Source organism: Amblyomma maculatum, chromosome 9 (genome assembly GCF_055883805.1).
Source record: "Amblyomma maculatum isolate TAMU_Amacu chromosome 9, ASM5588380v1, whole genome shotgun sequence".
Taxonomy (NCBI): domain Eukaryota; kingdom Metazoa; phylum Arthropoda; class Arachnida; order Ixodida; family Ixodidae; genus Amblyomma; species Amblyomma maculatum.
In genome coordinates this window covers 61,308,985-61,333,295 of record NC_139352.1, presented here as the reverse complement: position 1 = coordinate 61,333,295, position 24,311 = coordinate 61,308,985, and the positions used below count along the sequence as shown (strand labels likewise).

General features: G+C 42.6%; 1 protein-coding gene across 1 annotated transcript in view; it reads right to left on the bottom strand.

Annotated features, from left to right (window-relative positions):
* The window catches only part of LOC146179179 (uncharacterized), a 57,804-nt gene that overhangs the window by 5,938 nt on the left and 27,555 nt on the right, over positions 1-24,311 (bottom strand). Inside the window, exons 2-4 of the mRNA XM_084580139.1 lie at positions 19,198-19,438; positions 14,968-15,380; positions 5,542-5,716 (exon numbers count right to left, since the gene is read on the bottom strand). Coding sequence (XP_084436265.1) covers positions 5,542-5,716; positions 14,968-15,321 — 529 coding nt within the window. The 5' untranslated portion in view covers positions 15,322-15,380; positions 19,198-19,438. The remainder of the gene's footprint in view (positions 1-5,541; positions 5,717-14,967; positions 15,381-19,197; positions 19,439-24,311) is intronic.

The window sequence follows — 24,311 nt, the reverse complement described above, 5'->3', positions numbered from 1 at the left end:
GTGACAGATTTTCTCTTCTTGGGCTCCAAGATTACCTCGGAAGGAGACTGCAGCCATGAAATTAGGAGACGCCTGCTTCTGGGAAAGAGAGCAATGGTTAGCCTTGACCGCCTAGTAAAGAGCAGAGACATTAGTCTGCCAACCAAGATCCATATAACTCGTGCTATGGTCTTTCCAGTTGTGATGTATGGATGCGAGAGTTGGACTGTGAAAAAGGCTGACCGGCGAAGAATTGACGCGTTTGAATTGTGGTGCTGGCGAAGACTCTTGAGAGTTCCTTGGACTGCCAGAAGATCAAATCAGTCAATATTGTGGACCATAAACCCTGACTGCTCATTGGAGGGTCAAATTCTAAAGTTAAAGCTCAGCTACTTTGGTCATCTGATGAGAAGAGAGGAGTCGCTGGAGAAGGGGTAGGCAGCGAACGCGATGGTTAGATGGCATCCTTGAGGCACTGCAGATGAAGTTATGTGATGTTAGGAAGACAGTGAGAGACCGGAAAGCGTGGCGTGAGATGGTCCATAGTGTCACGAAGAGTCGGACATGACTGAACGACTGAACTGAAGCTAATCACTGCCATGAATCCTGCACATTACCAACAGCACATATGCTGTTTGAAGCCTGCACCCAAGAAGCATGGCCTCAATCTACAAAAGACGCATGAATATCCGGCTATCAGATCATTTGGTATAAGAATGTGTGTTACACCATCTAGCTCCCAGAGAACAAAGTGGCTACCTGAGTGAGCTCGGGACTAACCAAGCTTTTCTGTTAAGCATATGGCCACCTTCATGGCAAAGTATGCAGCTATAGGCCACAAAAACTAGAAGGCACAGCTATGATGTCTTGAATGGGGAACAGAATGAAATGGGAGGGCAGCGGTTACTAACAGAAGGTTAAGACGGAAATATTCAAGAAAAACATGCACTATAACGAAAAACATTGGTAACACAACCGCTTGCACACAGAACAAAGCTTGTTTCTTAAATTAAAAGCAATTTTTTTCAGTCCGTGAACTACTGGCTCATCTTACTGCATTGTAAAGTCACTTTCACGCAGCGTTTATACTGCAGACTAATACAGTAAGCAATACTCAAAAACAACTCTGCTCCGAAACCAGAGATTAGAGGTCCAAAAATGGGAAGAATATGTCAAGATGAGAAGCCACGAACAAATTATCATAAAACACAGTTGGAGTTATACCCGACAAAAAGCACAGAGACATTTCCAGTCAGTGGATCACATTTGCTCACAAGAGAAATTACAAACTGCAGCACATCAAGCACTGCATCGTCTCGGAGCTTCATCTTTCCACTACCTGCATTTTACTGTAGGAGGACATCTGAGTGAAATAAGCTGCCGACACACTCGTGAACAAGATGCACTACAGTGGAGAGCAAAGAGCAGGAAAGTGACAATCAATTGACGATGAGTAATCCATAGAATGGTGGTGGGCAATACTTGAGTTTTGCTGAAAATGTGAACCTGCAAAAAACAAGAAGAAAACACATCACCTCTAAATTTGCTAATCTGAACCATTTTTTCCCCCGAGGCATTTTATAGAGAAGACCAGAAGGCTGAAAGGTAATGCACTGTGAAAATATCAGTAAAATCTGAACATAGGAAAAACGACAGGGTTAGACTTTAAAGGCGGAACTGAGTGTCCTTCAAAGAGAGAGACTCAACTGGGGAGGGACAGAGGGGGTACTCTTGTGTGGGGAAGGCTCGGTCCTTCCTCCCCAACCTGAGTTCGTATTCCGAGTTAGCGTCATTATCGAAAGTGTCGCTATCTCCCCGATCTTGAGTCATCTGATTGTTGAAAACACAGGAACCAGAAGTAGTAGCCACTTCCGGCGTTTCCCCCAATCATGAATCGAGGTCAGGGAGGTAGCGACACTTTATATAAAACGCGAACTCTGAATACAGTCTTGACTTCCTGCTTTACGCTTTTTTTTTTCCTGTAACTCAACTTCAGACCACCCTGTGTCCATAAAGTTGGCTACTCCAACGCAATTTTACACTGATTATGCCCATAAAATACAAAAGCAGGCAAGAATTAAAAGTGCTTGGCGTCATTTTGGTTTTCATCGAATAGCAACTGCAACAATACAAACATCCTGGTATGGGTACCACGCTCAGTACAACTTGCTTGCTGGTACTGTTCTGCACAGAAATGCAACGAAGTACAAGGACTGAGTGAGTAAGTATATTAAAAAATAAATTATTCTACCCAGCCACCTCCCCATTGAATCTATACCTCCAATCATCACTGCCCCAATTTATCTTGTGTGTGTCAAATATATTTTGCTGTGTTCAGGTAAGACAGCTAAATTCTTTAACGGGAGCAGTGCACTCTTGAAAGGAGCCATATTTCTTGGGAACACTTCTGTAAAAAACAAAAGCTGAACTTTGTTATGCCAGTTTGTCTTTGCTAAGAGCTGTGCCATGCTTTGAATAAGCATTCTTCTTTTAAGTGCATTCCTGAAGTCATCAGGGCATCTTGAATGACTTCACACATGCTGCCATAACATACTCTCCTGGCATTAGCAAGTGGCTGAACCACTATGGATGAAAGCAAAAAATGTAATGAGAGAGTCCTCAGTTGACCCAACATTTTCACCAGCAAATGAAAAACAAGCAGTGCTCAACTGCTTCCATATCTTCAATTTGTTTCTTGAAACCAGCCTACCAATACTGTCTCAGTTCTTAAAAATACTTTGTTTTCATTTGTCTAAGGAAGCATGCACTGAACTAAGTCACAGGGCAGTTGAAACACTTTGAAGAGACAAATTTAATTGTCACTGCATACCATTTCAAAGAGGCGTACCTTTCTGAAATATTTTCCAGCTTCGAAGATGATGTTAGTAGTTAGACGATTCTAATTCCTTAGAAATTTGTATATGATACAACTGTCACTGTATGTAGTGCGGCAAGCATGAAGCCGCCGCTGGCTAACTCCTTGTGGTTGCACAAAACTAGCAAACTCATCTGAGCAAACTCATCGTCGAGGTGAAGCAGCCGATTTGACAGGCTGTGTCACCTGGATGCGAAACCCGCCCTTGCCTTGAATAGAAAATTTGTTAGTGATTAAGCCAACAAGTAAGTGAAAGGTCATAGATAATCCCTTTTGGCCCAAGGCTGATGTTATGCCAAAGGAAAGATAAACAGAGAAAACTCGCAGCACAGTATTATAAAAGTCTTTGAAAACACCGTCAGAGTCTACTGCAGTCCAGTTAAACCACATCAGATTTCACAAAGATACACTAATCCAATTGCCACATAGTTCACTAGATGGCACAGTTTGTCAGACCGGCTGCTCCAGTCACTTAGGCAAAAAGTTCTGCTGCAACCCATTAGTCCTTGGCTTATTCTAGAAAATTCTATTGAGTTCCAATGTTAAATTGCTTATCGAAAAATACAGACCATCACAAGCTACCCTGTGGTCGGCATTTGAACCTGAATAGTCTGGACGCTGACACAGGATAATTTTCTACGCTTCAGACCGACAAATATGTATACACAGTACACAATAAGCCTTTGAAAGCATGATAACAGCTTGGACACACTACCCACACAAGTTGTACAATGTAGACATAAAAGCAGGTTAATTTTCTTTCTACATTAAAAGAGCCAATGCAAAAAATGTAGGATGAACACAGGTTGATCCACTTATTCTATGTATTCTGTCCTCTCTTGTTCTGTCTTTTGCACTGTAACTATGGTAGTAAATTTTAAGGCAAGAAGTTGCAAACATTCTGAAAAAGAATGCATGCATGTGCGCATGCACGCACGCGCACACACACATACACACAACAGCTTAGGGCATGGTACCTAAGTGCACTGTTCTCGCTGCACATCTACACAAGGCCTTGCATGAGTTTAACTGTAAGTGACAATCTGCTGGTGGTAGTTCCAAAAGTCATCATCATCAGCCTGACTATACCCGCTGCAGGGCGAAGGCCTCTCCCATATTTCTCCAATTAACCCGGTTCTGTGCTAGCTGAATCCACTTGACCCCTGCGAACTTCTTAATCTCATCAGCCCACCAAACTTTCTGCCGCCCCCCTGCTACGCTTTCCTTCCCTTGAAATCGAGTTTGCACGCTTCCTATCTTTTAATGTTAACCTCTACCATTTTTTGTTCCATAGCCCTCTGCGATGTCCTTGGTTAGCCTCCACGTTTCAGCCCCATAGGTGAGTACAGGCAAGATGCAACTGTTGTATACTTTCCTCTTGAGCGATACCGGTAAGCTGCTAGTCATAATCCGCGAGTGCTTGCCAAATGCACTCCATCCCAATCTTATTCCAAAATTACAGTTGTGATAATGCCTACGGAATACAGGGATGAGGGCAGAGGTGCCCCACTGTGGCGACATACACAGTAGACAGCTGTTCACAGCCACACTATTTTGCCGATTATGACTTAAAACCTAAAACCTGCCGACAGAAGGAAGTTAGTCAGGCTTTCCTCCAAACATTCTTCTTTCTCTCAGCGACATAACCCCCCCCCCCCAAAAAAAAAAAAAAAAAAAAAAAAATCAGCATGCTTTTAGCCCAATCATAAGCACATATGCTTAACATAATCTCGGAGCCTTCTGCATGCACGCATTGGGTGCTCGCAGCTCATCTGGATGGCAGATTTGTGAGGTGGAATGAAGGGGCTCCTAGGCTCCATTGGCACAGCAGCTGCAAGTATTAATCTTAGGTAATGAGCTCAATTTTCTAGCTATACTCCATCCCAGAAGATGTTTCCAGCACTGCGAAAGGCAGGAGCGATCATGGCCTAATCAGGATCATGGACACCAGGGTAGGCAAACGTGTTTCTACGTGCCTCTCGACCCCCCAATTAGAAGGGAGGGGCAACAGTATAGGAGCACAATTATCTATTATAGTGCGCAGGAACAAAACTGCCTATTACAGTGCCCATCATCCTTATTGGGCCAGGTCACCCCTGGATTTTGCAATGCTGAAAACAGCCCTCAGAGCTCAAGTGGAATGCACCAATGAAATGTCAATGCAAAAACCAGTGGCGTTACATGCTGTAATTTATAATTCCCAGAACTGAATCCCGAAATTCCTGTTTGTGCCTCCTTTTTTTCCAGCAGAAGTTTCGAAAACCCAAAAGATTTTTGCGGTCACAAATAACCAGCACAGTTTCCCCTCACTGTTCTCGCATAATTCGAGGCAAGAACGTTCGAACTGCCCGGGAACCTAGCATGTATACTGCCGCGCGCACAAGGAACAGTCGGAGAGCTGGAGCGCTTACGCTATTGCAACTGTTCTGCTTATTTTGAACTCTGAAATAATGCTTCGAATTAAACTCGTTTCAGTATATAACGAATTTTACAGCCTTCGCTCCAGCTTTCATCGCCACATATAGCATGTTTGGGTTGATGGAAAACTCCTTTTGTTGACAGACGCTGAGCGATCGGAGTGATCCACGGCAGCCCACAGCACTGAGCACATAGCACAAAAGTTTTAGCGCGCACTCACGACAGTTTTAGCTGTCTGTGCACAACATTTTTTCATTGCATAAACACACGATGCTCTCCGACGTCGCTTCGGCTACTTCGGCTGACGGCACTCGTGGAGTTTGCTGCTGCGCGCTCGTCGTGCGCTGCCGCGACGCTGCGGATGCAGCCGTATTTCGATCTACAGTCACTACAGTGGCCGGTAGCAAGCCATGAGTAAGCTTCGACAAAAAGAAAACACGAAGTATGTCAAGTGGGCGTAATCACCGGTAACCGCCATTTTTTCCCGCCACAAAGATGATGATGATGATACCAGTGTCCCAGCAAAAAAAAAAAAAAAAAGTAAATCTTGCAAAACAGTGGCGCTACTGGGCGGAGCATTGTAACAACAAATTAAGCTGCATGAACAGAGTTCTAAAACTTGTCAGGCATATAATTTAGAACAGAGAATTTAATTTTGATTGTGAATAAAAATCGCCTGTAGTTTACTGATCGCCTTCTGCCGCTGGCGCCGACTAACGACGGCCAGGAAAAACTTGCGCGAAGCGCAAAAGCAGCAAAAGGCGCGGCTGCGGCGAGTCGTCTGCTACTGCGCTCGAGGCGCGTCGTCTGCTTCGCCTGCGGAGCCTTCATGGTGATAGAATCTGTGTTAATTACACAAATCTGCGTTCAAGTAATATTCTCTTTAGATTCGACGTGACATCCTTTGAAAGACGTTACGTCGAGTCGTGGTTCATCCGGCTGACAGCTGCAGCAGTGAATAGAAAACCGGGGACGCTGCCCTCTGCGTGCACAATTGGACTCTGCCGTGTGTTGGGAAAGGGGAAGCAAAGGCCTCTGCTTGCTACTGAGGGCCTCGAACTGTAGTAGCCCCTGAGGAAGGGATCGAGCTGGTCTCGAAACGTCGGGTTCTAATAAATATTTTTGGTTGGTGATAGTGTTTCTTTTATAGTCATTGCGTGTGCAGCATTGTCGATCATCATTCTCTGCTGGACATCACTCAGTCAGCTGGATGTCTTGCATAGACACAAAATTCTCCTTTCATAACAAAATGCTCCCTCTCTATGGCAATTCATCCTTGATTTAGAATGACTTCTTCAGGACTTGAATTTAATTATATTCAACGAATGCTAGCTGTTGGGGTATGAGTACTAATTCTAGAAGCATCATATCTCGCAGCCATTATTCCGCATGGCCTTTATTTATGTTGTTGGAGCCTATAGAGAACCTCCTTTCTCTCTGCATCCTTGCACATGCAGATAATTGCTGTTTCATGGCAATTCAGGTTCAGGGCAGAAGCGACTGAAGAAGCTGGAGTACATTGCACCCATAGACCTGCATGCTGAATCCGTTAAAGCTTTTGTAGTGTAAAGCAAACTACAAAGACGTGCACAAACTTTCTGAATTTCTTTTGTATTCCACTGCTGTCGACTAATGACAACCAAGAAAATCGTGCACGAAAACTTGTGTGCAAAGGCCGTCATTTGCAATGAGTCTGCTTGACCTGTAAAGCCTTCACGGTGGGACAATATTTGATTTTACGACACAGAGCACTGTCCAAGTAATATTCTTCTTAGACCTGTGCCTACGACGTCCTCTCTTTGGTCTCCTTTGTGTTCATTATCGAGCCACGTCTATGTATTGCCACCTGGTGGTTTCAGGTGCTGCCTGATAGACGAAGAAGTGCACGAGAAACGTTATGAAATGTACAGCAGCAATGGAGCAAAAAGAGTAGACACAAGGGGAAAACTGTGTTCACAGCATGTTGCAAAATTATATACACCCCCCCCCCCCCCCCCCCCATCCCCCCCATAGAATGCTTTCTCAAGATAAAATCAGAAAATCCTTACAGCTCAAACTTCTGAGAAACGGCATTTGGTCGGCAGTATAGACCTCATGCAAAATTTCTGCTACCTATATGATCTCTAGCAAACCATTGATGCAATACCATGCTCAAGGCCTTGTTCTGCGATATGGACGGGAAAAAACAAACAGCATGATCCAAACTAATCTCGACCTATTCTATTATATATCTCGTATAAAATAAAAGAAAACACCTTGCAGTAATTAAAAAAGACAATTTGAGAACACTCATCAGTGCAGTAATGATCAAGTTTAACTTGCTCTAGCAGGGTGCAGCTCACTGGTAGAAGCCGATGCAGCCACTTACACCTGTGTCATCCTTTGGCAAAGTGGGTTCTTGAGACACACCTCAGTAGCTTGAGCCCAGAAGACGTAGTCAAGGATATTCTAACCCATGGAGCCAAGCCCCAACTGATTTCGTTCACTCAAACCACGATTGGGAGCCCCACGATTGGGAGCCCCACAATAGCGGCGCGCTAATGCGCTAGTCGCGTGATAGTTCTGTATTTCGCGGGCTTTCTATACGCGAGGCTATACGTGAGACTTTATTTACCGCAAATAAAGGAAATGGGGGTTTCTGACGGTGCTCTCCACTTTGTAAATCACATTTATTTTCTAAAGTCTATGTTTAGAAATTGAGAAAAATTATCTTAATTATTAATTAATTGCAAAACAAAAATTCCTGCAGTGCGCAAGACAGTTGCCAGATCTATGCAACTGGTTTCCCTGGCCTACCTGAAATGTTTTATTTTTTAACCCTTGGCATGGGTACCCCGTATATATATATAATATGACTGCAATTAAAATTGCGCCGCTGGATACTGAAAAATTACATTTGTAATATACATTATTGTTATTCTTTTTTATTACACCCATGACGGACGGTGGACAAGGATTTCTCGAGATGAGATCGGTGGTACAACCTCAAGGTGAGGCCTCCGTGCTATACATTGCACCTACGGTCGCGCACTCTGATATTTTTTGGCCGTTTTTGCCTTCATGATTAAAATACGATATCAACACGGAAAACACACGTCCAAAGCTCGAGTAGCAATGATCGCGCTCAGTGCAAAATAATTCACAGCATGAAACACATATCTCTGCACAAATGCGTTAAAGTATAGTTAAAAGTTTTCTTCGACTTTGCGCTGTCCCGCCTTGCAACTTGCCAATACTACTGCGTTCAAAGGAGCAGTCGAACGGCACCGCTTCGAACGGCACTGTCCGAATGTACTCGCATCCGTCAGGCACCTAAATCCCTCTTGCAGAGAAATTGCAGAGATTCAATGGTCGTTTTCCTCCGACTATTTGCATGGCAGTTTTATTTCTTCCCATAACATGCTGGCTGATACCCGTCGTCTTAAAATTCCTTTGCTTACGCTTCGACAGCTAACTAACTCGATGAAGTACTTTCTTGCAGAACGAGAGGGCCAAATCCTCAAATTGAGCTTAAACAGGCCCAGAATAAAGTGTATTTTAAGTAACTATATTAATGTAATATTGACACGCAACTAAACTGCCGGTATCACACTGCGGCAATTACCCACGTCATTTATTGTTTCCACTTAGTACGTCACGCGGGCGCTGCCGAGAGGTGGCGCTACGGTACATCCATGATTACTCGACTGTTCGTCATACATATGTCAATGTGCGGTAGGCGTGTGATAATTTCACTGAAACTCCTCTGTTTATTGGACATGTGTATTAGCCCAAAGTGAGCCCCTGGCATACTTGAGGAAATTTTAAACATGTATTCTTGTTTGGCGCAGGAGCATTGTACACATTCATTTGTATTTATGTGGTGTTGCCTGAGAAGACAAATAAAAAAAAAAAAAACTACATAGAATAGTGGTTAGCAAGCTCAAGGGCGCAACAACAACTTGGCTCGGACACGGAAGCGTGATTGCTCAAGTCCTGGCGCGGACACAATTTTTTTCTTGTCAGTTCATTAGACACGTTCTGGTGACAGGCTCTGGTGACTCATGAGGCCAGAAGTGCTTTTGCACTAAAAACAAAGATGCTATGCATTGTTCCCTGCATATGAAGATATCTGCGGCAGGCAATTTAATAATGTGACTCCTCCACTCCTGCCCGCCCGTGCGCGAGGGGCGGCCACAAATCGGCGTACTGAACTTTGCAGCAAGAAAAAAAAAACAAAAAAACACAGTGATGCCTCAGTTAGCAGCGAACATGTCTTAAAACAGCCATTCATCGTGAAGCACCTATATCAGCATGAGAGTCATAATAATCAAGTTGTTCTGGATTGAATGTACCTAATCGCCAGATATTCATTCATATGCATACGCTGAAACAAATATTTCTCAAACGTTTTCGACGATGCGTATGCACTGCAGCACTTAAATTACGAACAAGCGACGCTTAGGGCTCCTGAAGCGATGAAGCTTTTATGTGAAGCAAACGGCGAGCATGTGTGCCATCCGATAGGTTTTTGCTAGAATTGTAGAGTTCCGATTGGTGCAGTTATCTCACTCTCATAACACTTCCGACAAAAAAAAATTGCGCATTTGTACAGGACATCATAGAATGCCACATACAACATCATCTCCTGTTGTTAAAAGTTAACAGGAAAATTCCCGTCCATCTAGAAATGGGCCACTCAAGCGCACGAGCCAAGCTCAATGGTACAGTCGGATGCTCAAGCATGAAGCTCGAGTTCATGCGCAGTTCAAACAGGCACACCTTACACCTAAGGGTTTTAATTAGGATGGAAGCAGCTAGGGATAAAGGTTGATGGAAAATTCTTCAGTAACCTGCGATTCGCTGATGACATCACCTTGCTAAGTAACTCAGGGGATAAATTGCAAACATGGATTGATGACCTAGACAGGAAAAGCTGAAAGGTAGGCCTAAAAATGAATATGCAGAAGACTAATGGTAATGTTCAACAGCCTTGGGAAGGAACAGCAGTTTACAATATAGAGGTAGCGAAACACTGGAAGTGGTAGGCGAATATGTCCACTTATGACCGGCAATAACCGCAAATCCGGATGGACCGTGAAACCGAAATAGCCGGGAGAATAAGGTTAGGATGGAGCGCATTTGGCAAGTACTCGCAGATTATTATAGCAGCTTACTGGTATCTCTCAAGAGAAAAGTATATAACAGTTGTATCTTACCTGTACTCACTTATGGGGCTGAAACCTCGAGGCTAACGAAAATGGTTCTACTTAAGCTGAGGGCAACGCGGAGATCGAGCTATATGGAACGAAAAATGATATGTGTAACGTCAAGAGATAAGAAGCGGGGTGAAAGAAATAACTCGAATTATTGACGTATTCTAGTAGAATCAAGAAGAAATGGGGCAGGGCATGCATTGTGTAGAGAGGATAATCGATGGTCGCTAAGGGTAACAAATTGGATTCCAAGGGAAGGAAAGCAGAAAGTTGGGTGGGCGGATGAGGTTAATCAGTTCGCAGTTGTCAAGCGGATGCAGCAAGCACAGGACCAGGTTACTAACAATGCCAGGGGCACTGTAGCCATGGCTCGTGCCGCTCAGTGGAAATTTCCTTTCCTTGGCGTGCGTTCGTAGCAGTACAGCAGTTCTTCTGTAAATGTGGGATTGGACAGTACGCTGTCGCTGCTGTCAGTGGCGGTCCTTAGCGAGCGTTCGTTGCAGTGCCCTTGCAAGTGTGGGATTAGGTACAGAGTCGCTTCTGTCGCATGGCGTTCTCATAGCCACATGGCATTCTCATGCAATTGGACTGCTAGGTGACCTTGTCACAAGATACTCTCATAGCCAAGTGATATTCTCATGTAACTTGACTGTCATGTGACTTTGTGACTCATAGTAACATGACATTTGTGACTGACTTGAACACTTTTGTGACCCATAAGTCATGACTGTGGCTCATAACTTTTGTATTTGGGGCCCATGACTAGGAACTAGGGGTGTGCGAATAGTACTTTTTCCAAACCAAATCGAATACGAATAATGTAGCTAAAACGCGAATCGAATAGTGAAAGCAGCAAATCGAATACGAATCGAATACTCTGCAAGTTATGTTCATATCATTTGTACGTTGATTATAAAACATTAAAAAGTGTCTGATATTCAATTTTATTCAAAATGCTGTTTGATATATAGTTCACAACAATGTACAGCTGCGTCAATCTTGACTACAGGTGAGATAAAGTCTAAATATTTAAAAGCAAAAAGATTGCACAGAGCCATAAGCAAAAGAAAATAGCACTCAGTAAAGTCAAGTGGAGTTGGCAGGAGTTAATGAAATTACTAGATGCAACTTGGTTAGAAGTACAGCCTGGCACTACTAGAATGCACAACTAGAAATTGAGTACTGTCAACATGGCATCAGTCAAACAACATCACATCAGCTAAGACAAGGCTTTCTCAGACTAGTCATCAAAACTTTTAAAAATGCTTGACTAGATTAAGGCTCTAACACTGCGGGGAAATCACACAGAAAATGCAGATGCATGTCTAGATTAATCTTCAGTTTTTAGTTGAGCCGTTAATGACTAGGACTGAAACTTGTTGCAACAGTTATGAGAAATGACCATTCACAAAGATAAAATTTGATATCCCAAAAGGTGGAACATTAGAAGTAGTGCAGATGCAGTGAAACAAAGTGCATTTCACAAAGCGCATTTCTCGGCAGATTAGAGACGTGTGAACTATGACACGACTACGAGAAGTTGCCTCCGTGATTCGTGATATGTCCAATCTTTAAGAATGTTTCCATGCGAATGGACCGTGTCGCGGCCACGCTGAAGCATGTAGGCTCCCTAAAACAGTGATCTCTGCTTCTCGCGTAGGTTTATTGCGGCAGCAAGCTGTGCTTGCTCGGAGCTGACGCTGCCTTCGCGAGAATGGTCGAAGGTAACCGAGACGTTAATTTGTGCCAGTTATTCGAAAAGTATTCGAAAATTTGCAAAGATGTTCGAACAGTTTCGAATAATTTTCAATTTGCAATATCGAATCGAATATTATGATATTCGATTCGATATTCGAAAATTTCGAATATTCGCACACCTCTACTCGGAACCTTTCGTGCCCCAATTTTGGACCCATGACAGCACTTTTTGTAGCCCACAAGTCATGACCGACTCATGAGTTTAGTGTAAGTGAACACAAATCCTTAACAATATGTCTTTAGTAATGACTCCTAGGTCAAGATTTAAACTACAATGACGACATACTGTGTATGTACTGCATGTCATACACATTCAGACATGATTACCAATTCCACAAATCTAATGACTTCATATCATGCGTTACATTTTGCTTCCACGTTTTGCGGACACGTTTGGTGCCAACATAGTCAGTAAGGCTTTCCCCTTAAAAACCAGGCTTGCGCAACCAGAGGAGCCGAGCAGCCAGCCACACAGCCACACTCGAGTCCAGGCCGCTGGCACTGTGCCAAGTTTGCCTCTCACACCTACCCCTAGAGCTAGAGATGTTATGACTGTCCAGCATACTGCCAATATGCTGTGGACAGTGACGGTGCAAAAGTGAATACCAATTTCTTTTTTTCAAATTCACAGTGTGTGTGTGGGGTTTATTATACGAGTAAATACGCAAATTTACTATAACGCAAATGGTTTTTGCCAGTTTTTTCTAGCCGTTCAATAATTTGAACTTTGCCCTGTCCCATGAAGTTCAAATTAATGAGTTTTTACTGTACAAGGGCTACCTCCATTGTCTATGGCCACTATATTGACATTTTCCCTGCAAAATACACACGGAATGAGCTTTTGTAGGCAATAAAGGTCAGAATTATTTCATTGATCATAATATGCGAGTTTCTCTTTCAGGACAATCAAAAAACAGGCGATTCTGAGGGGACTAACAAATTCAGTATTCATATAACTCTAGTGTAGCATATTCAAACAACTTAAATGTGAACACAAAACTTGAAAAAATTGTGACATTTTGTGCAAAAAATTTATGAAGTTTTGTAAGCACAAATATAAAATAAAATTAAAATTTCAGAATATATACAATATGTAGTCAAATGCCTTTTTTCTTAGTTTTGAAAATATGGTCTGCATATGTTTCTCTTTTCGGTGTTAACTTTCTCAATACTAAAGAATAAAACATTAGACTCTGAAGGTAGCAGAAAAAAAAATTTATTAAATGAAATATTTACATGCTTTTGATATAACATACACAACATACACTAAAATGCAGCTATTGAGACAGTCAGTCAAATACATACAATTTTTTTTTTGCTTAACTAAAACATGACCTAAAGTAAAAATATCACTCTGTAAACTTCCTGAAATAGGCATCCCAATAGTAAACAAATGCATAAATATAAAAATAAAACACCTCAATAAAATAATTAAGACTATAAAAAATATGATAAATTGTCTCTTTTCTAGGGCATAAAAACTTGAGGCACTAATCTGCAGATCTTTCAGTGCTCTTTGGAAGCAGTGGTCACCATTCGGTTGCCACGGCTGCTGAGTGTCCAATGCACCAGTTCTCCCATCTACACTAACAAAATGCAGCGAAGCCAAATTACCAAGGAGCTAATATGTCACATACTGAAGCACATTTTAAATGTGCACCATTCTCATAGCCACGTTACTAAAGCAATAAAAGTGTTTGTATTGTTTTTCTTTCTCTGTTCACAGCAAAGCTTACAGTTTTTGCAGTTTTGAAATTTTTATGCTTATGGCTGGCATATTTTACGACATGCTTCGCAGAGGGTGGCAGAGTACACCCTAGTTTGCCATCAGAATTAGAAATGTGCTCTAGAAGTTATTTTATAAAGCTAAGTGCTCGAACCTTACTCAATGCTGCTGAAAAAAAAAAGCTTTGTACTTGAAATTCTGAAGGAGCTGCCTCAGTGGCAGGGAAGGTTGCTGAAGCCCTAGTAAATGACAGAAGAGTCAGTACACAGCAAATATAATTCCTGAAGAGTGAGCTGAAATCAACGTATGCTTTCCTTGGGCCGCTAGTTAAGTTCTACAATGATATTTGCCTGATTCATCACCCAAGCTGACAACGACCGCGAAGTCATGTTTGGACTTCTAGATACTGCTGTCAGTAAATAAAAATGTACAGTAAAAATGTACAGGACATGTGAATGGCACTCAATTCGTAGCGTATTTTTCGTAGGCCATATTTTTTGACACTTGAGACAAGGCAGCAAGCCAGCTCTGAAAATATTCCTCTGTTGCCACCTGACGAGCGAAAAAGTGATTCATTAGAAAACCAAATGGGGCTACGTGTTCAAACGCATGGAAATTTGCATTTGACAGCGCACCGAAAATCATTGTTCATACATGAATGATAACCTTTCAGGCATTTGCAAGAGTCAAACACCTAGACTCTAAACACGAGTGAAAATAATTTCAATCTGGGCTACATGGTTCATGGTATTATGCAGAATCTTTCCAGGAGCTTTACAGAGCAACAGAATTACACGGAGAGAGAACAAAATATACACGTACACAAAGAGTTGTGCTGTCCTGTTTAATCTCTGTCTGCGTCATTCCGCTGCACTGCAAAATATCCTAAAAAGATTCTACATAGCACTATAGGTTTGAAGACATCAATTTGTTAGGTTACATGCAGGTTCACTTCACTTAGCTAAGAAATTTTCCATCCCTCTGCCTGAATGCCGGCATAAAACACCACGACTTCATGTAACGGTCGTTGACTCTCGGTGAAACTTCTGTTCATGGTATTTCAGGTCTTCCCTGCGTGAAAAAGCCTTAGAGCAAAATTGGCAACCAAATGGTTTTTCACGCTTGTGCGTTTGCATATGGTTGTTTAGGTTTGCCTTGACCGCAAAGGCCATGGGACAAAGCTCACAGCTGTAGGGCCTCTCGCCCGTGTGGATGCGAAGATGCCGCACCAAGCATCCACTCTGTGCAAAGGCTTGGCTGCACTGGTTGCACTGAAAGGGACGCTCTCCAGTGTGCGTCCTCTCGTGGCGCTGGAAGGTGGCGAGGCTGTCGGTAGCATAGATACAGGAAGGACATAGGTACCGCTGCATTCTTGCTTGCGATTTCTGGTGAGGCGGTGAGCTGCTCAAGCTCTTACTAGTAGCCAAGCCTGCACAGTATGCAGTGGAAAAAAGCACTAGTGAACAAAAATACAAAATGATAAAGCAGGCCTACCCACTGACCACAATTGTTCAAGAATGTCATAGCTAATACTGTATAACTGTGAGACATTCTTTATACTGTTCTGTTTTTCTTGCCCGCAACAGCTAACATTGTATACAGTTGAATCCCGCCACAACGAATACCGCCACAACGAAATTTCCGCGACAACGAATAATTTTTTATTCCCCGCGAGTATCCTATAAGAATTAATGGCCTAAATTTCTCTGCACAACGAACCATTTTTGCAGAGCGTTTCCGCTTCAACGAAATTTTCGCGTTCAAAATCGAAACCGAAACTAGTTTTATTGGCGAGAAGTCCAAGTCAAATCCAAAGCCACATTAAGCATGAAATCACGTGATTGCAGTTCCGCCATTTTGGCTTTGTGTCGTGGTCGCGTTGTTCACTCGCTGCCTTTCTCTTCGACAACGACGAGTTTTCATCCGCAGGACACGATGGCAACGCAAGTGAAAAAACGCAAAACTCTTTCCCTTAAGCAAAAAGCTCAAATAATCGCCCAAGCAGAAAGCGGAAGGAAGAAAGCGGCAATTGCTGAAGACTTCGGAATTCCTGCAAGTTCGCTGTCAACGATTCTAGGCAATAAGGACAGCGTGAGAATGGCACTTGCTTCAGGCACATCCTCGAAGCACAAAAAGGTGACGCGGCCCCTCCATGAAGAGTTGGACAAAGCAGTGCATGCGTGGTTTGTGGAAGCACGAGCCAGCAACGTCCCCCTGTCCGGAAGCATCGTCCAGCAGAAAGCCTTGAACTATGCATGCCTACTTGGCATTGATGATTTTAAAGCCAGCATTGGCTGGCTAAACCGTTTCAAGGCCCGCCATAACATCGTTGGAAAAGTGTTGTGCGGCGAGTCAATGTCAGCAGACGTGGACGGAGCAGCTGCTTGGAAGGCGAGTAACATGGCCGGAATTTTAAGCAACTTCGCGCCTGCAGACATTTACAACGCCGACGAGACCGGGCTATTCTACGAGATGTTGCCGGCTAGGACGCTCGACTTCAAGGGGCAGCGCTGTCACGGCGGCAAACACAGCAAAAAACGCATCACAGTGCTGCTTTGCACAAACATGGATGGCTCGGACAAGCGTCCGCCGTTAGTCATAGGCAAAAGTGCCAAGCCGCGCTGTTTTAAGGGAACTCGTAGCCTACCTGTGCAGTACAAGGCGAACAACAAGTCATGGATGACCCGCGCTATTTTCACCGAGTGGATGATGGCATTCGACCGCGACATGAAGCGGCAGGGCCGTAAAGTTTGCTTGCTTTTGGACAATTGTTCAGCGCATCACTCCGACGAAGTCAAGCTCACTAACACGGAGCTGAGGTTTTTCCCTCCCAATTGCACGTCTGTCTTACAGCCTCTCGATCAGGGCGTGATTCTTAGCCTGAAGCGCGCTTACCGCGGGAGGTTGATTCAGCGGCTGCTTTTTAACACTGAAACCGGCCGAGACACGAAGGTGGACTTGTACGTGGCACTGCAGATTATGTCTGCTGCCTGGAGCACACTGGGGCGCTCATAATTGTGAACTGTTTCAGGCACGCCGGATTTGCCGAAGGTCGACCCGTACACTCTGCTGGCCTAACACCAGGCGTTACAGACGACGACGAAGAGGCGTCACCGGCTCCGGGGATCGCGGCCGCCTGGAAAACGCTGGGAGAAATAGAAACCGTGCCGCCTAATCTCGAGCTCGACGAATACATCGGCGCTGACGCTTGTGTTGTTGTTCACGAAGATGTGAGTGATGAGCAGATCATAAAAGCTGCCCGGAATGATAAGGACTCTTCCGATGAAGAAGACGACGACGTACAGGAAGCGCCGGCTGCGGCAACCGCCGTACAGGTGATGGACGCTTTTGATGTCATCAGGAATTTCGTTGCTGTCCGAGACGACGATGTTGCAATGGGTTTGCTGACCGAGTGCGAAAATCGCGTGACGGCGTTGCTCGCCGTGAAGCGTAAGCAAACCAAGCTTACAGATTTTTGGCATTAAACGCCTTTGCTGCTGCTTGGGCAATTCTTTCTGCGTTTCACGTCAAATTTTTGCGATAACGAAGTTCCGCGAGAACGAATTTTTTTTCGTGCACCGTGAATTTCGTTATAGCGGGACTAAGGAGCCATTTTTTTATATGTTGTTCTGCTTTATTAACTCCAGTTGGTAATTTTTTTTTTTTGTATGCTTTGTACCCACTCCCCTCTATAATGCCGTAACAGCTCTGAAGATATAATTAATTAATTAATGTATGATGAGGATTCATTTGTTTCATAAGGAACAATTGGGGCACTTCAGCATTGAATTAAAGGATGATTTGATTCGAAGTGTATACATGCATTTCTCATCAGCATGACTGTGAACAAAGAAGCTATAAAAAAAGACCACATTGGCTAAGTAAAAAACCCTAGGCATTCATAAGCACCAGGAGACAACTCCAGTTCACAAAAAGTATGCATGAACAGAAAATTGCAGACAGCCTTCAACAGCTTAATTTCAGATTTAACTGATAATTGCCTCAATATCGTGAAGCATGTCCAACAAAATTACTTTACAGATGAAAGGGCCATATTAAAGGTCCTGCAAATAGCCTGCATAATTCTTACAGACATCTACTATTAGCAGAAACATGAATAGAAAATGCACTGGAAAAAAAAAAAAAAAAGCACAAGTTCTAAAACAGATTTACACATTCAATATCCTCTTGTGTTTGCAATACAACCATCAAATTACAACTGTAACTGTCAATACCATTTTATACGTCAAGCACTCCCTCTAACTTCATTGCTAATGTAATATTTCCACGCCATTCCGGGAAAGCCCCCCCCCTCGTATATTGCAGGCAAGTGGACATATTGCAAGCAATCGATGCAGGGAAAAAACAAATCTACCTATGCACACAGCATTCCATTGCACCATCAACCGTCGTGACCATTTTGAGAGACCGAGACATGATTGTGAACTTCATTGAACATAAAAATACATCAAGTTGAACTCGGGCATTTCATGCACATGAACAAAGTCCACACTTTCATAGTTCGGTACCGTGATGCACCTGATGAGGTGTAGCAAAAACTGGAAAGTTTAGATGCGTTCTTAATTGCCTATGTGTGCTGCTGCATGCACCAGTAGAAAATAACTGATTTCTTCAAATAAAGTAGCTTTGAAGCAAGTGCAAAATTTTCATTTCAAATTTTGCTTGTTTGCAAATGTGTCTACTGCCAAGGTACTTCATTTTCATGTCTAGGCTTGATCACTGGCTTACAACCACAAATTGTTACAAGATTTTTGGCAGTCCCGTGTGATTTGTTTTATCAAGAATTGGCTGTATTCCTCAGGATGCTTTCAAAATCTTTTGCAGAGCAATACGGCGGCACAAAGGGAGAATACATAAGATACACACAGGGCAATGCTGTCCTCTGTAATCTCCCTCTGAGTCATTCATTTGCTATGCAAAGGCCCTGAAAATATCTGAAATAACACTATAGATTTGAAGACGTTATTCTGGTGGATCACATGCAAAGTCTGGTTCACTCAGATAAAGAACTCCCCATCCCTCAGCCTGAATGCTGTTATAAAGCACCATGCCTTCATCAAACAGTTGCTGACTCTGGGTGATACTTTTGTTCGTGGTATTTAAGGTCATAGTTACGTGAATAAGTCTCAGGGCAAAAGCGACACACAAGTTTTTTACGCTTGTGGCTTCGCACATGCTTATTTAGGTTTCCCCTGACTGCAAAGGTCATGGGACAAAGCTCGCACTTGTAGGGCCTCTCGCCTGTGTGGACGCGAAAATGGCGCATCAAGGTTCCCCTTTGTGTGAAGCACTGGCTGCATAGACTGCACTGAAAGGGGCGCTCTCCAGTGTGTGTTCTCTGGTGACGCTTGTTTTCGGTAGAGCAGTTAGTAGCATAGTTGCAGAAAGGGCACAGGTACTTCTTCTTTGCTGCTTGTGATTTTTGTTCAGGCATTGAGCTGCTCGATCTCTCACTAGTTGCCGAGCCTGCACAGTAAGAAAAGCCACAAGTGAACGAAAATATGAAATTATAAAACCACAAGTGAACGAAAATATGAAATGATAAACTATGGCTGGCCCACTTATTATGAAACTATCATTCTCACCCTATCTGGGCCACCTATCATGATGAGGACATATATAATGGCGGTTCCTTACGTTACAGACACATGTGGCGAGAAATTTAGAGAATCAAATTTTGAGATATTTCAGTCTTTAGTAAAAGATTATTGCATTCAAAGTTTACATGCATGGTAGCCCTTATGAAGAGGCCATAAAAAATAAAGCTGCGCAATTAACAGCGCAGCTCAGTAAAAGCTAGACATTAAAATGCACAGCGAGACTTCCAATAACTCCAGTTCGCAAAAGAATGTGCCTCACCCACAAATTGTGCACAGCCTTTAACATCCAAATGCCATATTTTTCAAAAAAAAAAAAGTCTCAGCATTATAAAAGCATATCCAACAGAATCATTTTACAGGAGAAAGGCTCTTATAAGACAACAAGAACGATTGGGAACAACATGAATAGAAAAGCTGCTGAAAAAAGCCCAACACAGGTTTTAAATTGACTTACACACTCGCTTTCATTTGACAACAAATTAAAAACATAATAGTTACCGCTATTTCATATGGTAAAGTTACTACAGTTCAATCTGACTGCAGGAGTCATACATGTTTCTTTCATGATCAATATGAGCTGCAGAAAAATGTTATTACTGCACCTTGTCTGTCGAGGTTATACATACATGTACAGCTCATCAGAATAGCTTTTAAATTATTATAGGAGTAGCTAAATGCACATGGGTCTTAACAAACACAACTTATACAAACTATGACCAGTTCAATTAGTTACAGGCCCTTCTAGAGATTATGCAGAACATATACATATTGCTTGAACTTCATCAATGCTTTGGAAAAAAAAGCCAAGAACACTGCACAACTTGCAATGGCGCTTCTTCGGATTCTGATAATACAGCATTTATGCACATCATCAATGGTTTCCCAAAATCTGAATGCACCATGCAGTTTCTTTTAAACATGTGCAAAACATTGCAAGGCCTTCTGGTTTCACTGTTGCCAGCAGCTATATAATGACCCCTGCTTTCACAAGAATGTAGGGGTGAGTGAATAATGAAATTTTCTAATACAAATATGAAGACAAAAATGCCTTCGAATATTGAATTGAACAATGAATCAGTTAAAAGGAAAAAAAAAATGTTTATTTCATAATTGCACATGGTGCAGTAAAACCTTATTCATTGGACCCCTGTTGATTCGGACAATAAGCTAATTCAAATTAGAATCGTGATTTCGACCAAGAACCGTGTAATTCTATGGCATCAGACACAATTTAATTCAGACACGGATAGGCTAGATCAGGTTAATTCAGATGGGAGATCAAGTTGAAGCCCGACCCCCTGATATAGACCTCCGCAAACCTGAAAACTTCACATCACTTTCAGTGCACCTTTAACAATGAGGCAATTGATAACCAGGTGACCTATTATGAATGCCGCAGCTAAACGTGAAATATTGTACAATCTGCATAGAGCTGGTGACCTCACTGCCGTAGCCCTTGCACAGCCTTTTCTCGTTTGGCACATGACACCATGTTTGTAGCAACATGCAGTTGCTTAACCACAAAAATCTCCCGGTGTACAGCAAATGTCACACTGATGGTGAAGAGTGAAATGACAGCCCCGTGATTACTGCTGAAAGGTAAAAAGAAATTACAGTAGAAATCTAAGAAAATGATCATAGTCTCAATTTGTCAATTTCCATGGCAGGAGTACTTCTGTGTGCACTGCAGAATTTAGAATGTTAGCATCTCTTACACCACTACGGACAATACGAACAAGAATACCATACCCTCAAGCTTTAAATGCCACCCATACCTTACTGATGGTGCGTTCGCCAGTCATGCACTAAGTATCGCAAAAAGAGAGGTGGCTTGCAGCCCCCAAAACGCCACCGTCACAATCACCAGTAGGGAAATCAGCACTGCAAGCAATGAGCTGCGGCAACACAGTTATATATAAATCTTGTTAGCGGTACAGAGATCTGTTTGAATGCATCTACCATGCTTGAGTTTGCATGATGCATATATTTTCGCAACACTGTGAGTCTACTATAAAAGAAGCAAACCTGTATAACAGGAAATTTACAGCAGATTGTAGATAACAGAAAACAACACAGCATATACACAGCTGAAACACTCTGTGAATGTAGATTGCAAATGACACTCTTCAAAAAGCTGCATTTCAAAAAGTGAAATCTAGCTGCTTGAATGCAATTTACAAATCAGAAAAGAGGAGGCGTCCACTTCACCGCACGGCAGAAAATATGGCCATCCAACCTGAAAAAGTAAATCATTTAGATTACTGACACCTTTCCTTCAATCCTTTTCAAAGACTCTCTTTCATGCTTTTCCGACAAAAATACAGAATGTAGCAAGCCAAGGCTTCTCAGTGCTGTCGCAGAATGCAACAGCTGGAAATGAAGGACAATTACAGCATCTTCTGAATTCAGACGCCAAAAAAAAGTGGACCCTTAGAGCGGCAGTTGAAGCATTCAGGTATATGTAGTGCGCAGGCTAGTTACAAAGAACTGCAAGAACTAGAACAGTGCCATTGTTACCAAAACCTAATCTTTTACATAGTCCATGGAACAGAATGCAAATTTGATACTCTGCAGATGAAAATATCTGAAAAGTAACCAGCATAAAAAGAAAAGAAATAAAACTAATCTCATTTTGTCAATTGCAATGATAAGAGCACAAAGTAGAAGCAAGATTTTTTACCTCGTGCTAACCGAATTAAGAGGTGTTTGGTTAACTTGCAGATGTAACAAATAAGCAAGACATCAGAATACAGTTAAAATTTGAGAAAAGAGCCAGAATGAAGGACCTATAGGAAAACATAACAGCGGAGAAGTGAGAAGTATCACTCAAGCTCCACAGTTCATAATATCAGCACTGCCTCCAAGCTTTCTAGAAAGCAAATCTTTTGTTGTGCGGAACAGGTTGTCTGGAAAGGAATCCCTTTTATATACTGAAATGTTCATTCACTGTGCCATTTGCTTCACAGCACAGAGAGCAAGTGTGATGGCTGAAAAAAAAAAATAATAAATAAATAAAAAATAAAGAACATACACGCACAAAAAGAATTCATGGTTACAATTTTGTTTTGACATCATGAAGGTTGCTTGACTGATGAGCACTACGGTTAACACTTCTGGCCTGCGCAAGATGAGGTCAAAGGCCCCTAAGCAAAGCCAGTGGATACCAGGGGACACTGGAAAAGAATTTCTAAAAAGAAAATGGGGTTACAAGGTTGGACAATCAAAACAAATCAAAATCCATTTCATGAAAATGGCTATAGTAACACAAGACAAATTAATGCATGCAAGACAGCATGAAGACAGGCTTTTTATCTTGATTTCTTGATATGACTTCACTTCCCAAATTACTTTCCCACCCTGAGATATACAATGCATGAAAAGAGTGCCAGATCCACATTCCTTTTTTTATATATAATGACATTCACAGTGAAAAAAAAAAAAAACACAAATAAAGTAAGACAGTTATTAACTTCCAAATTTTGATGATGCAGCACCTGTAAATCATTTGCTTTGCTTCCCTCATTTATGAGGTAATGTGATCATTAGGTGCAGGTAACAAACACCCAGTGCAAGCAAGTTTATGCATGGGAAGCTCGATGAATACAATGACGACAGAATTAAACCATGGAATTTTGTCTTGCACTCGTGCGGACTAAAGATAGCAGGCATGGAAAAACAAGAAAAAGAACAACCATTCCTTATGGGAAGAAAAGGAAGGTAAGGCTTGTACTTCGTAGTTCCTGCAAGAGAGCAGCAAATGCAGCAAACCTTTATTATAGACATTTTTCTGTTTCCAGGCAGTGCATATAAACAGTCATTAGACAAATATGGCTTTGCACCAAGTTTCAAAACCTAAGCTTATCTTGGCATAAAAAGAGCTGGTCATGAGACGACTTGAACAGATCTCAGTGGATTCCTCCCTTTCAATAGCTTTCTACTGCCTTGCTGCTCTATACCTTGTAAACAGGTAAAAATAACTTTTGATGACTTTTGCCATTGACTAACATGATTTTTCAGCTATGAATAAGTCAGATGCCATCAAATCGTATCTTCAACCTGCTCTAGTTAACACTATCTGGAGGGAAGCCAATAAACCTGGACGATTTTGTAACCGGACTAGCCATATTGGAAATTGAGGAAATTAACTGCAATAAAAGATTACTACTCAGATACAGTTATTATTTGTAGCTCAACTTTCATGCCACTGATATAGGGAGCTTGCATGAAGCGATGCATGCTGGGTAATTCGCCATGATGTTGTCGCTGGCAGCAGACCGCGGGAAGCGCAGCCAGGCTGAATGGAGTGAGTGCCTTGTCATTTTCGATGGTCCACCGAGCAAACAAGCGACTTTTCGTGCGCTGTCCTTACGTGCGTACAAGATCTTGCAAGAAATCAGTGAGGAACGTACGCGTCGACGCTATGCCCGAAAAATCGGGCGCGCTATGAAGAAAGGCAAAGCAGTGCGGCGCGGACCTGTTCACGCTAGGCGCAGACGACTGGCTGTACTATGCGTCTGGACCTGCGGCCGCCCGTCGACATCACCGGCATCGCCGACATTCATGACTCCTAGTTCTGCCGAGTAGTTGGCTACTTTCCCAGATTGGCGTCGATCTCCGTGTGTTGGCCCGTGCGAGCTATTCGCGTCGGCGACGCTAGAGGGATCCTCTGCCTTCCCGCACTCGTGCATACATATTTTTGGAATTGTGAAGAACCCGCAGTCGGCCTGTCTGATCGCGCC